The sequence below is a fragment of the Gavialis gangeticus genome, unplaced genomic scaffold, assembly GCF_001723915.1.
Source record: "Gavialis gangeticus isolate Ggan-Ray unplaced genomic scaffold, GavGan_comp1, whole genome shotgun sequence".
Lineage (NCBI taxonomy): Eukaryota > Metazoa > Chordata > Crocodylia > Gavialidae > Gavialis > Gavialis gangeticus.
In genome coordinates this window covers 121,985,689-121,999,619 of record NW_017728992.1, presented here as the reverse complement: position 1 = coordinate 121,999,619, position 13,931 = coordinate 121,985,689, and the positions used below count along the sequence as shown (strand labels likewise).

The following is a 13,931-nucleotide window of genomic DNA, read 5'->3' as shown; positions in this document are numbered from 1 at the left end:
ATCTTGGTGTTGTCTGCGAATTTAAACAGGCTGCTCTTCACCCCGCCATCCAAGCTGCTAATAAAGAAATTGAATAGTGCAGGCCCAAGGACTGAGCCCTGGGGGACCCCATGGCCCACTTCCCTCCAGGTCGAAAATGACCCATCCACCACCACTCTCTGAGTGCGACCCCTCAGCCAATCTGCAATCCATCTGACTGTGTAGGCATCAATGCCATAGTCACTTAGCTTTTTAATGAGAACGGGGTGGGAGACAGTGTCAAAGGCCTTCCTGAAGTCCAGAAAGACTACATCCACTGTGACACCTGTATCCAGTGATTTTGTGACCTGATCATAGAAGACAATCAGGTTAGTCTGACAGGACCTGCCCCTAATGAAACCATGCTGGTTGCCCTTGAGCATCATCCCTGCTGCTGGCCCATCACAGATGTGCTCCTTGATAATCTTCTCAAAGAGCTTCCCCAGGACTGAAGTAACACTAACAGGCCTATAGTTGCCCGGGTCTTCCCTCCTCCCTTTTTTAAAGATAGGAACCACATTGGCCCTCTTCCAGTCGTCCGGCACCTGGTTTATACCTTCAGTCCACAGGTATGCGTGTAAGATAATTATCGGTGGCAACTGAGGCCTTCAACTGTCATTATATTCCCTACTCTGGAGAGGTAGGGTATCTTTAATTATTATACCAAGCTCTCAAGAGAACTTTTGATTCCACAGACTGATTAATATTATGTAAGAAACTGGCAATAACAGCAATGGATAAAGCTCTCTTACAATGAATCATTAATTACTATTCAAAAACAGCAACTAGGGTGTCTTATGGGATTGGTGGTGCCTTGTCCAATAGTTTTCCAACTAAGACATAGATACAAAAAGGATGCTTGCTTGCTTCACCACTTTTAAATTTATTCTTGATCTAAAACAGTTGCTAACAGGGAATCAATTCCACGTATTCATTAGTTTGGATGACCATAACCCTCTCTTACTTTATGGAGATGACACATTAATAATGTCACTATCTCAAACATACCTCCGAACACTGTTAGACAGTCTTCACCAATATTTTACCTCAAATATCTTGGAAATCAAAACAGCGAAAAACAAGGCATTCATTCTTGGTAAAGAAAGTTGGAAAATATTTTGATTTTTACAGAAGATAAAACTGTGGTGTTTTCTTTAAAAATGCCTTGGGACCTACTTTTGCATAAAAAAGATCTGGAATGAACACACTGAAAATGTAAAGACTAGAGAAAACAAGACTTGGGAGGAATTTTATCTTTTTACAACAAGATGGGCAGAAGAGGGGTTCTGGAAGCACTCAAGCTCTATAATCTAAGGTGAAGTCCATTTACTGTACAGAACAGAACTCTGGGGTACTGACTCTCTGGTCCACCCAAAAACTGAAAAGGTTTCTAATTATTTCTTTAGGCAGCTTTTATCTGTAACTAATTCTGTGACGGGGGAACTCATGTGCTCAAAAAACAGACTGAAAAATGTAAACACTTTAGCTTGATTAAGAAGTCTAAACTGCCGGATGAAAACTAGATCTTTTAAATGTACCAGATACCCTAAGAAGTACATTTTTTATCCTCTCCTTTGCCAAATAACCCATTTGGATGGTTAAATGACATCTATATTGTCCTCCAGACAAACGACTTGGGAAGTGTATTGAGAGACACTGAACCACTATTTAAAACAAGCACGCAAATGGATATGCTGGCAGTGAGACTGCCTTGAACTTCCCCTTTAAGATTAATGAAACACTGCTTTAACCTAGAACTTAATTGTCTGTGGTGCAACACTACAAACAATGTAAGGCCATTAGTAGATTGAGATGTACTCTAATGAGATCTGCATCTCCCATGGGCAGATGCTCTTTTGGGAAGAATAAGATGGATAACTTAAATGATTATTTGTGGTCTTGTCTGTTTTTTGAAGAAATAAGATGAAAATGGATCTCTCTATTAACCTTGAATTTTAAATACTAAGCTAATGAAGAAAAAATAAATCTGGCTTCTTTCTAATACTTTGGAGCCTGTTCTATACTCCTTCTGTGTATTTGCATTACTTTCATAAAGAATGAGGGCCAAAATGAAACCAAATTTTCATGTGTTGCTTTACTGTCCATAGCTTCATATAATCTTTGCTTTTATATCATCGTATACTATGCTCTGTTTTAATTTTATGTTAACTGGTAGAATGGATAACCTTATTGTATGCCTTTAGGTACAATCGTAAATTATACATATTGTTATTTTATTAGATATAATTGTTATTGCTTTGCTCATTTTTTTGTATTTTTTGGTGAACACTCTCAATAAACTACTATTACTAATTCCTTTTCTGATTAAGGATACTAATTGCCACTCATATAGCTGGGCTGTTACTTATAAATAAGTGTAACTTGTTCAGTCATGATAATACAACGCTCCTTCTGCTGACGTTTCAGTTAACACATACTTTAGTTGTTCTCATTCAGATATTTCACTAGCAACTTAAGCAAGTATCAGACTATGGAATGTTCATACCTAAAAGAGTGAAAAGGAAAGGCTTAGGAAACTAGTGATGGCATTTTTCCATTTATACACAAAATCAAATACAGACCAAGTATTGACAGTCATAAGGGACCTTGTATAAAAGGAACTGGCAGTCTTAATCTAGCTCCTACAAAGTTTGTGCCTTTCTTTAAAGCAAAACACAGTCTCAGCTTGGCAAGAAACTCATGATCATCAACATTTTATGTACAGCCCTTTCAAAGTTAACTGTGGTTCTTCTCAGTCAGGGCTGAGATATATTGGAAGGTTAGCTTAGTATTCATTGCTTTTGTTAGCTGCTGAACAGGCTTTTCCACAAGTCATTGCTACTTTGATTAAAATTAACACCATGGAAAACCTTCTAGAAAATGTCTTTTTAGGCTATTCTCACTCCTTCCTTACTCTTTTACTGAAATAAGTACTTACGTACATGATAGAATAAAACAACAGTATTTTACCTTCCAAGTTTTTGTCCTTCTCCGCTGAAAGCTTTGAATTTCAATCTAGGCTTTACATATTCTTGCTCTTGGTGATCTTCCATATCCAAATTAACTTGGCCACCATGGACCAATCGCTGAAGCTCCACAGGAATCTCTCTTAATTTCAAAAATAAATTGTTCTTAAAGCACACAGCAGAAAGTCCCGATTACAGAATAGTAGGCCATTACAATACTAATCAACAAAAAAAAGGATAAGCAATATTTTAATAAGGAGCTGAGATGACTGCCACATTTGTATCAAAGTGTAAAGGAACCCACTTAATGTATATACCTACTTCCTTCAGAAGCCACAGATAAAAATAAGACTTCAGACAAAAAAAAGAATTAATGAGGAGCAGCAATAAGCCATGTGTGGCATCCTGGGTGCAGTAATGAAATAGTGAATGAGAAAAAATACAGATTGACAGTACTTTAACATTTTTGTGTATTATTTGAGAACTTAAAATACAATTAAGGTATGCAGAAATCATGTCTAAGAATAATTACTCTAGTTAGGAGGCCAAATTTTTTATATTTTTTTCTACTAGTCAAGCACTTTTTGAAATAATCTCCAACAGGCTATTTTCCTTGTTTATTACTGTCCTTTAGAGGGATTCTCTCACCTAAACTGGATTAGGTGATAAAAATATTGTATTTGATAAAGATATTACAGTAGCAATCCAGAGACCTCAGTTGATATGACAGTCCTATTACATGAATCTGTGCACACCTATGCACAAAATCCTACCTCAAGGAGTCTATAATCTTAGATGACAATCAATATACAAAGGTGGAGAGGAAAAGATACAGTCCGTGTGACAGAACATATGCAGTGTAAACAGCTTGGTGTGGCCCTGTGAGTATGTCCTGGAAGCATGAAAAGGTTCTCTGACCCTATCTTGTTTTAATATGACCCTCATAAAACAAGGAAAGTAGAGTGTTTACCCTATTACACCGTAGAGATTTCCTTTAATTCAATTGTGTGCTGTTCAGTACATATTCAGCAAGAAAATCATCTTCCAAAGCCAATAGTTACATGACATCAGTTTACAAAAAACATAAGTACCTCACATTTTGAAAAATATTAGAGATAAGTAAAATGGCTAGAGTTTTCTTCTAAAGAACTAGGCCAAAAAAAATTGAACTACACAAAATGGGTATATATTTTATTTTATAAGATGTAAAGATATGTACCAGCAGAAGCCACAAGCACAATGCCATGTGGTTATTTCCGCCTGGAACCTATTTCCACACGTAAAGTAATCTCCACTGAGTAGTATGTAGAGCCATTATTGTGTCAGATAATGCTCACTAACACATAGACTTCTGAAGTGTTGCAGGATTTCTCATTGCTGCTCTGTCATAATAAATGGAGTAGTCCCCCTATGACAGCATTTCCCAAACCTTGTGGGTTTCTGCCCCACTGTAGGAAAGTTGAACACTCTTGAATCCCTTATACTTCAGTTACAACCATTGCTTCATTCACCACTGATACTCTCATGCCCCCTACTTCAGCTGATGTTACCGCTTGCTCTTGACACCACGTACAGTGGCAGCAGCTGAAGTACACGGAGCATGATAGAAGCAGCAATAGTGACTGAAGTACAAGGGGGTGCAAGTGTGTGTGAAGCAGGAAGTTGACTACCTGTCTCCCCTAGGAACCTTCACTGCCTCCCCTGGGAGCATGCCCCATAGTTTAGGAAACTGCCGTATGGAACAGTTCCATACTGTTGATTTACCTCCTTTAAAAACAATGAAGGACAGAAAATTAAAAAAATGTACAGCATACACTATTATAAATGTCAAGTTGTAAATACCTCATGATCCATTTTGAAGAGGTCCCTTTGACAATATATACTCTGTGCATGTGAATTATATCTCTGATGTAACATCAGTCAATCCAATGTCATTTTCCATACCATTATTATTTATTCTAATACTCAATAGTTATCTTCTGAAAGAGGGTTAAAGATCACTAGTCATTTATTTTGTGTTTCCATAGTGTCTTGATTAAGAAACTGTGACCCTGGGTGGGGTCTGAATCTCGTAGTGACTTGGTTACAGGGCCAAGATAGATCTATAGTGGACATAACCCAAAGACACAGGGAGACTAAAGCAGAGTGGCCATACAGCCCCAAGCAGACATATTCTCTCTCTCCCTTCCACTGATAATATACACTCAGAAAAATAACCACTTTTACAACTTACCCCCTTTTAACAGACTCAAGAAACTGAGCATTTGTTGGGTCTGCATAGGATCGCAGCTCTCCATCATCTAAACTGAAACCATTCCTCCAAAGTTTTAGCAATATTTGAACCTATTAAATAAAGACAAATCATCGTAAAGAACAAAATCTGAAACACTGTGTGTATGTAGATTTCTCTCTCCCTTTCTCTCTCTCTATAGCTAGAGATCTATATCTACATCTATCTATAGAGACAGAGACAGGCTAATACACTGACTCTAAAAATAATGTATTTTGTAGTAAAATATTACAACAGAGGGGCAACAAAATCTCCAAAGGACCACAGAGGTGGTTCCACAGGGTGAGAGGGAGAAGGGAAATGAAAACTACATTCAATTTTCAAAATGGGTCAGTCTCTCTTACTAACATCAGCGCTGGGGCTACAATTGAAATGATAAACTCTGTGGCAACAAGATGTGAGACTGATTGGCACCATCAATATTTACAATAACTCTTGATTTTTTTGTCAATGACACTTAATAGATAAAACAAACACAGACAGAAAATATATGCTAGACTTGGTGGGTAGTGTTACTGCTTTCAAGATAGCGAATATTGTTCCTAGTGAATTTCAGACAAGAACTCCATACCTCCTTGGACATTCCATCAATGATCAGAGGGGAAAGCAACAAGGGTGATGTTGTAGTGGGCGTCTGCTATAGACCACCAGACTAGGAAGATGAGGTAGATGAGACTTTTTTCAGACAACTAGTAGAAGTTTCCAGATCACAGGCCCTGGTTCTCATGGGGGATTTCAATCACCTTGACATCTGCTGGGATGGCAATACAGTAGTGCAGAAGTATTCCAGGAAGTTTTTGGAGAGTGCTGGGACAACTTCCTGGTGCAAGAGAAACTAACTAGGGGCCAAGCTCTTCTTGACCTGCTGCTCACAAACAGGGAAGAATTGCTGTGGGATGTGGAAGTGGATAGCAACTTGGGCAGCATTAACCACGAGATGATCCTAACAAAAGGAAGAAAGAAGAGCAGCGGAGTATGGACCCTAAACTTCGTAAAAGTAGATTTTGACTCCCTCAGGGACCTGATGGTCAGGATCCCCTTGGAAGCTAGGCTGAAGGGGAAATGAGTCCGGGAAAGCTGGTTGTATTTTAAAGAAACCTTACTGAGGGAACAAACCATGCCAATGTGCAGGAAGAATTGCAACTGTGGCAAGTGACCAGCTTGGCTTAGCAGAGACTACTTTGGTGAGCTTAACCACAAAATGGAAGCTTAGAGAGATGACTGTTGGCTTAGGGAGGGGTATAAGTATTGCTCAGGCATGCAAGGATGGAATCAGGAAGGCCAAAGCACAACTGGAATTGCAGATAACAAGGGACATGAAGGGTAACAAGAAGGGTTTCTCAAGTACGTTAGCAACAAGTGGCTGGTCACGGAAAGCGTGGGTCCCTTACTGAATGGAGAAGGTAACACAGTGACAGATGAGGAGGAAAAGATTGACGTACTCGATGCCTTTTTCACCTCAGTCTTCACAGGCAAGGTCAGCTCCCAGACTACTGCATTAGGTAACACAGTTTGGGGAGGTGACCAGCCAACAGTGGGGAAAGAACAGGTTAGGGACTATTTAGAAAAGCTGGATGTGTAGAAGTTCATGGGGCCAGATGCAAACAAATGCATCTGAAGGTGCTGAAGGAGTTGGCTGATGTGATTACAGAGCCACTGGCCGTTATCTTTGAAAACTTGTGGTGATTGGGGGAGGTCCCAGACAATTGGAAAAGGGCAAATATAGTGCCCATCTTTAAGAAAGGGTAGGAGGAGGATCCAGGTTACTACAGATTGATCAGATTCACCACAATCCCCAGAAAAATCATGGAGTAGATCCTCAGAGAATCCATTTCTGAGCACTCAGAGGAAAAGAAAGTGATCAGGAAAGGTCAGAACAGTCACCAAGGGCAAGTCAAGCCTGGTCAACCTGATTGCTTTCTATGAGATAACTGGCTCTGTGGATGCAGGGAAAACAGTAGACATGATATACCTTGACTTTAGCAAGTCTTTTGACACCATCTCCCACAGCATTCTTGCAAGCAAGCTGAGGAAGTATGGGTTGGATTAATGAACTACAAGGTGGACAGAAACCTGGCTGGACTGTCATGCTGAATGGGTAGTAATAAGTGGCTCCATGTCTAGCTGGCAGCTGGTGTCAAGTGGAATGCCCCAGGGGTCAGTCCTAGAGCCAATTTTGTTCAATATCTTCATTAACGATCTGGAAGATGGGATGGATTGCACACTCAGCAAGTTTGTTGATGACACCAAGATGGGGGAAGTTGTAGATACACTGGAGGGTAGGGCTAGGATTCAGAGTGACCTAGACAAATTGGAGGATTAAGCCAAAAGAAATCTCATAAGGTTCAATAAGGACAAGTGCAAAGTCCTGCACTTAGGATGGAAGAATCCCATGCATCACTATGGGCTTGGGACCAACTGGCTAAGCAGCAGCTCTGCAGAAAAGGACCTGGGAGATACAGTAGACAATAAGGTGGATATGAGAGTCAGCAGTGTGCTCTTGTTGCCAAGAAGGGTAACAGCGTACTGGACTGCATTAGTAGGAGTATTGCCAGTACATCTAGGGAAGCAGTTATTCCCTTTTCTGCACTGGTGAGGCCACATCTGGAGTACTGTTTCCAGTTTTGGGCCCCCCACTACAAAAAGGATGTGGACAAGTTAAAGAGAGTCCAGCGGAGGAAAATGCAAAGAGTTAGGGGGTGGGTAACATGACTTCTGAGGAGAAGTTGAGGGAACTGGGCTTATTTAGTCTGCAGAGGAGAAGACTGAAGATGAATTTGATAGCAGCCTTCAACTACTTGAAGGATGCTTACAAAGATGTATCTAGACTGTTCTCAGTGGTGACAGATGACAGAACAAGGAGCAATGGCAAGGGAGATTTAGACTGGATATTAGGAAAAACTCTCTCACTAGGAGGGTGGGAAGGCACTGGAACAGGTTACCTAAAGAGGTGGTGGAATCTCCATCCTTGGAGATTTTAAAGGCCCCACTAGACAAAGCCCTGGCTGGAATGATCTATTTGCAGATGGTCCTGCTTTGAGCAAGGGGTTGAACTAGATGACCTCCTGAGGTCCCTTCTAATCCTAATTTTCTCTGATTCTATCACTTCAGAGGAGCTATTCTTAAATATGAAGCTGTAGAACAAGCAATCATCCACAGGCAGGATTGTGTTAAATGTGTGCTCAGTAGAGACTCTGCGTTCTTTTTCTAGCTTTTAAAACTCATTAAAAGACACAGGGGTTAACTGCTTTGTTTATCCCTTCAACTCACCTTTATCCGTCTCAGAAATACCTCTTTGTTTTCTCCCACTTCCCCTGTACTTTGTAATTAAATGACTTTGTTCCCTTCTGTTTCATAACACTGCAAGTCCATTCAAAGCATCTGACGAAATAAGATGTAGTCTACAAAAGCTCATGCCTCTGAACAAGTTAGTATATAATGTGCCACCCTGCCCAGCTTTCTGCCTACCTTCAGTCTAACATAGCTAACTACTTCTCTCTCTATAATGGAAGAAGGCACATGAGAGTGGCATCTTAAAATCTAATTCATACAGAAAAGCAAAAGCTTTCATCAGTATTTGATGCTTATGACTCTCTGAATGAGTTAGTCTCTAAGGCACCACCCTGCCCTGCCTTCGTCCTCACTTTATACTAGCACCACATTCTCTCAAAATATAACAAAGAAAGAGAAGAAATTCAAAACTCTATGCAGTTTGAAAACTTAGGAGATGGGGAAAAGTAAAATCATCCCTTGTAAAAAAAGAAAAAGAAGAAAAGGCAAAATTCATTTATAGAGAAAATGAGACAGTACTGGAGCATTCAAGAAGGTAAACTAAGCATATCAGAAGTGGGGAACAGAGGAATGAAGATTAGGAACAGAGAAGCTGATCTGTGAATTAATTTGCATAGAGGTGATAACTGAAGTCATGTGAGGCTATCTAAAGCTCTGCAGAGGAGGGGACCTAGGCCAGAAACCTGAAGGATACCAACAGAAAAAATATGTTCTAATTTTAATGTAGCTCTACTGCTGTCAAAGTGAATTTTACTATTTTTATTGCATTCAGAGCCCTAACAGGTTTCTTCAGTGTCAAAAAAGTTTTTAATTTTCTTCTCTCTTCTCTTTTTAGCACTGCTGCTAGAGAAGCACTCTTGTTTTCCATTTTGAGTGGAATGTAATAAGTAATTCTTTTGATTCAGTCACAGTTGTGCAAGGCAACCATAAGGCTTTCATAACTGAGGCTGAAAAATCAACCCTGGTATTGGAATCTTTTATTATTGGTTATAAGCATTGGTATAAAGGAACCTGTCTTATTCTCATAGTGCAGATCATTTTTAAGTTTGACAGTGAAAGAAAAACTCAGTACACTTGATACAGCAACTGGCATACAATAAACAAATATTATGGATTACAGCTTTTCATTAAATCAATTAATAAAAAATGCCATTTCAGGGAGGCCAAATTATTTGAGATCTTGAGATGAAACTTGGTGGATAATTTTGGCTGAAATTAAATGGACAAAGTATATCAGAATAATTCATTCTGGCACTTTATTTTTGACATACCTCATAAAAATAAAAGGAAACAAGGGGTCACATTCACAGAATGGCTGAGAAGAAGGAACTCAAGGCTGGTCTCCCAAGCCTGTATCCAGTTGCCCAGTGATTAGGGCATAGGATACTTCTGTTCAATTTGCAGTTATTCCTAAAGTGTTCTGAACCAAGTCTCTGACCTCCCAGAAACCAGAGAACGAGTAATACTCTAGTATAGTGGCTAGGATACTTGCTTGGAAGGTGGGGGGAATGGTTCTAATCCCTACTGAGTTAGACAAAGAGTCTATCTGATCTACACCATTTCCCACCTCCCCCCACCTCCTAGTCACTATCTTAGAGTAACTGTCATCATCTGGCTCCATAGGCTATTTAAATATTCCTTGTCAGGTGGGACAGCATCAGTGAGACAGATAGAGAACAACCTACATGGATGGCTTTATAGCCTGGGGGTTAGGACACTATCTTAGAATGTATTCGATTCCCCATGGACAAAAGAAAGATTAGATCATGTATACAGAGGTACATACATACATACATGTAGAACATATATATGTATTTTTTCCCCTACCCTAAATTGGGCTTAAAATTATTCCAGCTGAATCGTTATTTTCCAGCAAAACAGGAACCTTAGCAAGGGTCTTACATGGTTAGTGGGTATTAGACAGTATTTTCCAAGTTTATGAAATGCATTTTTTGTTTCTCATGAAATATAACAGATATAATTACATTTTCTGACTTGTTATGATAATTACAGGTTATTACAAAGTACTCACAGCAGTGCAACCTTTCTTGTGACAAAGCTAGATGTAGTCTGACAACTGCTTTCACCAACAAATCTTTTCTCTACCAAAATTTATCCACCCCATCATCTATATAATTTTTGTATGTGCAGATGATTTGACTCAGATAAATTATGCTTAATATGTATGATGTTCTATAACTACTGCTTGTAAACAAAACTAAAGCAACAGTTTGACAACTTGAGGTTCAAACACTGCTAACCAGAGGTCTCTGTCTACCTGTAACAATGTTTTCTTCTATTCAGCTTTTTACTCACATCTTGACCATGTTGATTTTCGCCATATATGTATTCAGAACGCTTAAATGATGAGTCACCCAATCTGTATCCGCCGCCAGAAAATGACTGTTAAAAGTATTCCAAAGAAAGGGAATTAAAAATATGCAGAACAGCCTAAGCAGATACAGGAAACAGTTTACAGAAGTATTTAGTTCTGTGTGAGCATATAAATTAAAATACATATGTTTCTTCTTCTGTGGTAAAGAAGCAAAAACAACATTCCTTACACCTTTTAATTAGCCAAGTAGGCATAGTAATTATAACAAGGCTAAGCTATTTTTGCACTACAAAATGTTAAACAGGGAAACTGAACATTTTCAGACGTTAATGATAGAATTCAATTAGTTTGGCAAAAAGACTAATTGATTAGGTTTTTATTAAACTTAATTAAAAATAAATCAAACATAATCCAAGTTCAGGCAAATTAAAACATCTGACAACTAATCTAAAATTGTCTTTACTGGCTTTATAATTATGAGTAATGGATTTAAGTGTATATAAGCCCATAGTGTCTTCATAACATCTTCTGATTTTCCTTAAAGATGCACTTTTATTTAATTAATTTTTTTATGATCAGATGCAGTTAATTTAAGGACCTATACATTCTAATATTATAAAAGCCTAAGTCTGTCTGTCCATAATGCTTTATTTGTGCTCTGATTGGCTGTCTTGGCAGCCAGAGTGCCCTACACAGACAGAGACAGACAGTGGAGCATCACCATGACAGTGGGGACTGAGTGGCTGGAGGGGAAGCGGTGGGGAGCAACCCTGGCTCCAGCCCAAAGCAGCAAGGGGAGGGGCAGTGGGGAATGGCCCCAGTCCCGGCTCCAGCCTGAAGCAGCAGGAGGGGGAGGAAGAGGAGAGGGGGAAAAACAGCCCCAGCCCAAAGCGGCGGGGGGGAATGGCCCAGGCCCCAGCCCCAGCCCAAAACAGCGGGGGGAACCCGAAGTGGCAGGGGGGAGAGGGAGAACAGCCCAGGCCCCAGCCTGAGATGGGGGGCGGGGGAAGGGATGCAGGCCTCTGTCCTCACCCACCCCACCCCACCCCACCCCCATCATTCTTGATGGGCAATTGGCTAGGAACTATATAAGAAAATTGGTATTATATTAACACCTCTTCTATTGCTCTTTTATTCTTACCTTGGCTTTACTGAAATCACCTGAGGCTCTTGTGGCTTCATCCAATGGAACTGCCCCATGTTCTTTTGCTTCTTTGAAAAGTTCATTAACAATTTTACCAGGTTTCTTATTATGAGAAGGCCCAGCAATCTGTAGTCCGCCATATTCCGAGTCACCTGAGTAAAATCTTTATAAACAGTAACATTAATGAGTGACAACATTTTATATGAGGGAACTCAACCTTTTTAAATTTAAAAAAAATTAGTAAATAAATGGAGCCAAATTTGGGTACAAAGCAAAAGAGTTCCATCGAGTTCTCACTTTTCGGTATTTCTAGGTCACACTGTTCCAAAGGCATTCCACTAACGGAACACAAATAGATCTCTAATTAGGAAGCAAAGCAATCTGCTTTAGTGAACGAAACCCTAAAATCATGATGGATTTATGCATCTTTTGTAGATTCTGCATGGAAAGAACAAGGTCCTCTAGAGAAGTCCTGTGCAAGCACTAAGATTTGTTAGAAAACAGATGGAAACTTATTAGTGCCTTTAGAGCAGGGGAGGGTAATTGTTTCAGGTGGAAGGCCACTTACCCAGTTTTGGCAAGCTATCAAGGGCTGCATGGGTAGCTTCATCCCTTGACAGGTGCCCTGCCCCCAGTCACCATCTTGGGACCAATGTCTCAGGGTCAGTGCTGGGGGGCACAAGAAGTGCATCCTGCCATGTATCCCTGCCCTCATTTTGTTTTGAGCAGGCAGAGGCAGCCCCACACAGGCTGCGAGTGGTTGCAGTGTGGGGCATGGGGTGGGCCACTTTGCCTGTGATCAGCACCACCTTCTAACCTGCCCCTGCTGCCAGCCTGGGCCCTGTGCCGGCTGCAGGCTTGCTCATCAGGGCTGCGCCGTGGTGGCAGCAGCTATGCACCCCTGCTTGCCGCACCGCAGAGTGTTTGCCACTGCCGTCTCTGGCCTGCCCAGCACATGAGCTCTGGGCAGCGAGCAGCAGCAAACACTGCCCGGCGTGGCAAGCGGGGGGAGGCCACAGCTGCTGTCGCCATGCACAGTCTCGACAGCCGAGCCCAGAGCCAGTATGGGGCCCAGACTGGCAGTGGGGCTGGGTTACAAGCTGGTGCTGAGCAGGGGGAAAAGCAGCCCCTTCCCCGCCCCATGCCTGGTGCCCCGTGCTGTAGCCGCTTGCAGCCCATGTGAGGCTGCTTAGGACAGCCCTGAGCGGGCTGCAAGTGGCTGCAGCAGGGCCACAGGGTGGGCAAGGGGCCACTTTTCCCCGTACTCAGCTTTTTCCCAGGCTCCTTCCCTGCCCGCCCCCTCCCCCCCAAGGTTCCGGCGCGGTGTAGCCATGTGGTCCCAGGCCAGAAGCCCCTGCTGGAGCTTACGGCTGGGAGGAGGAGGGGAGCCAGGCTGGGCGGGCCCTGCTGTTGTGGGAGCCTGCTGGGCTTCCCCTGGGTTGTACTGCCCCTGGTTCCTGACATTTTTTACAGGAAACAAAGACAGAGATATATTAATTTTCTAAATTTTTTAGGGGCCTTGCAGGCTGGATAGAATGGCCTCGTGGGTCGGATCTGGCCTGTGGGCCGTATTTTGCCCACCCCTGCTTTAGAGAATGATTATACAACTGTATACAGGAAAGTATGCACAGTGCCAGAATTTGGCCCTGTCAGTCTAAGATCCATTTTTCTTGTAATGCTAATAATTGTAATAAATATTTTGTTAACAGTGTAGTTAAGTACATTTTGGAATCTACAGTAACTTTACTGAAAGCCACTGGGTTAAAAAAAAAAGAAAATAACAAACTTCTAGATTTGCTTTTGATGGAAGTTCATTTCTAGTTAACGAAAAGACAATCATTTAACATTATGTAGAAGTAATTAGCTTACTTGACTAGAAAAACAGAC

General features: G+C 41.1%; 1 protein-coding gene across 1 annotated transcript in view; it reads right to left on the bottom strand.

Annotated features, from left to right (window-relative positions):
• The window catches only part of UBXN2B (UBX domain protein 2B), a 151,011-nt gene that overhangs the window by 18,306 nt on the left and 118,774 nt on the right, over nt 1-13,931 (bottom strand). The window contains exons 5-8 of the mRNA XM_019519015.1: nt 12,042-12,207; nt 10,882-10,968; nt 5,218-5,327; nt 2,989-3,126 (exon numbers count right to left, since the gene is read on the bottom strand). Of these exons, the coding sequence (XP_019374560.1) occupies nt 2,989-3,126; nt 5,218-5,327; nt 10,882-10,968; nt 12,042-12,207 (501 nt within the window). The remainder of the gene's footprint in view (nt 1-2,988; nt 3,127-5,217; nt 5,328-10,881; nt 10,969-12,041; nt 12,208-13,931) is intronic.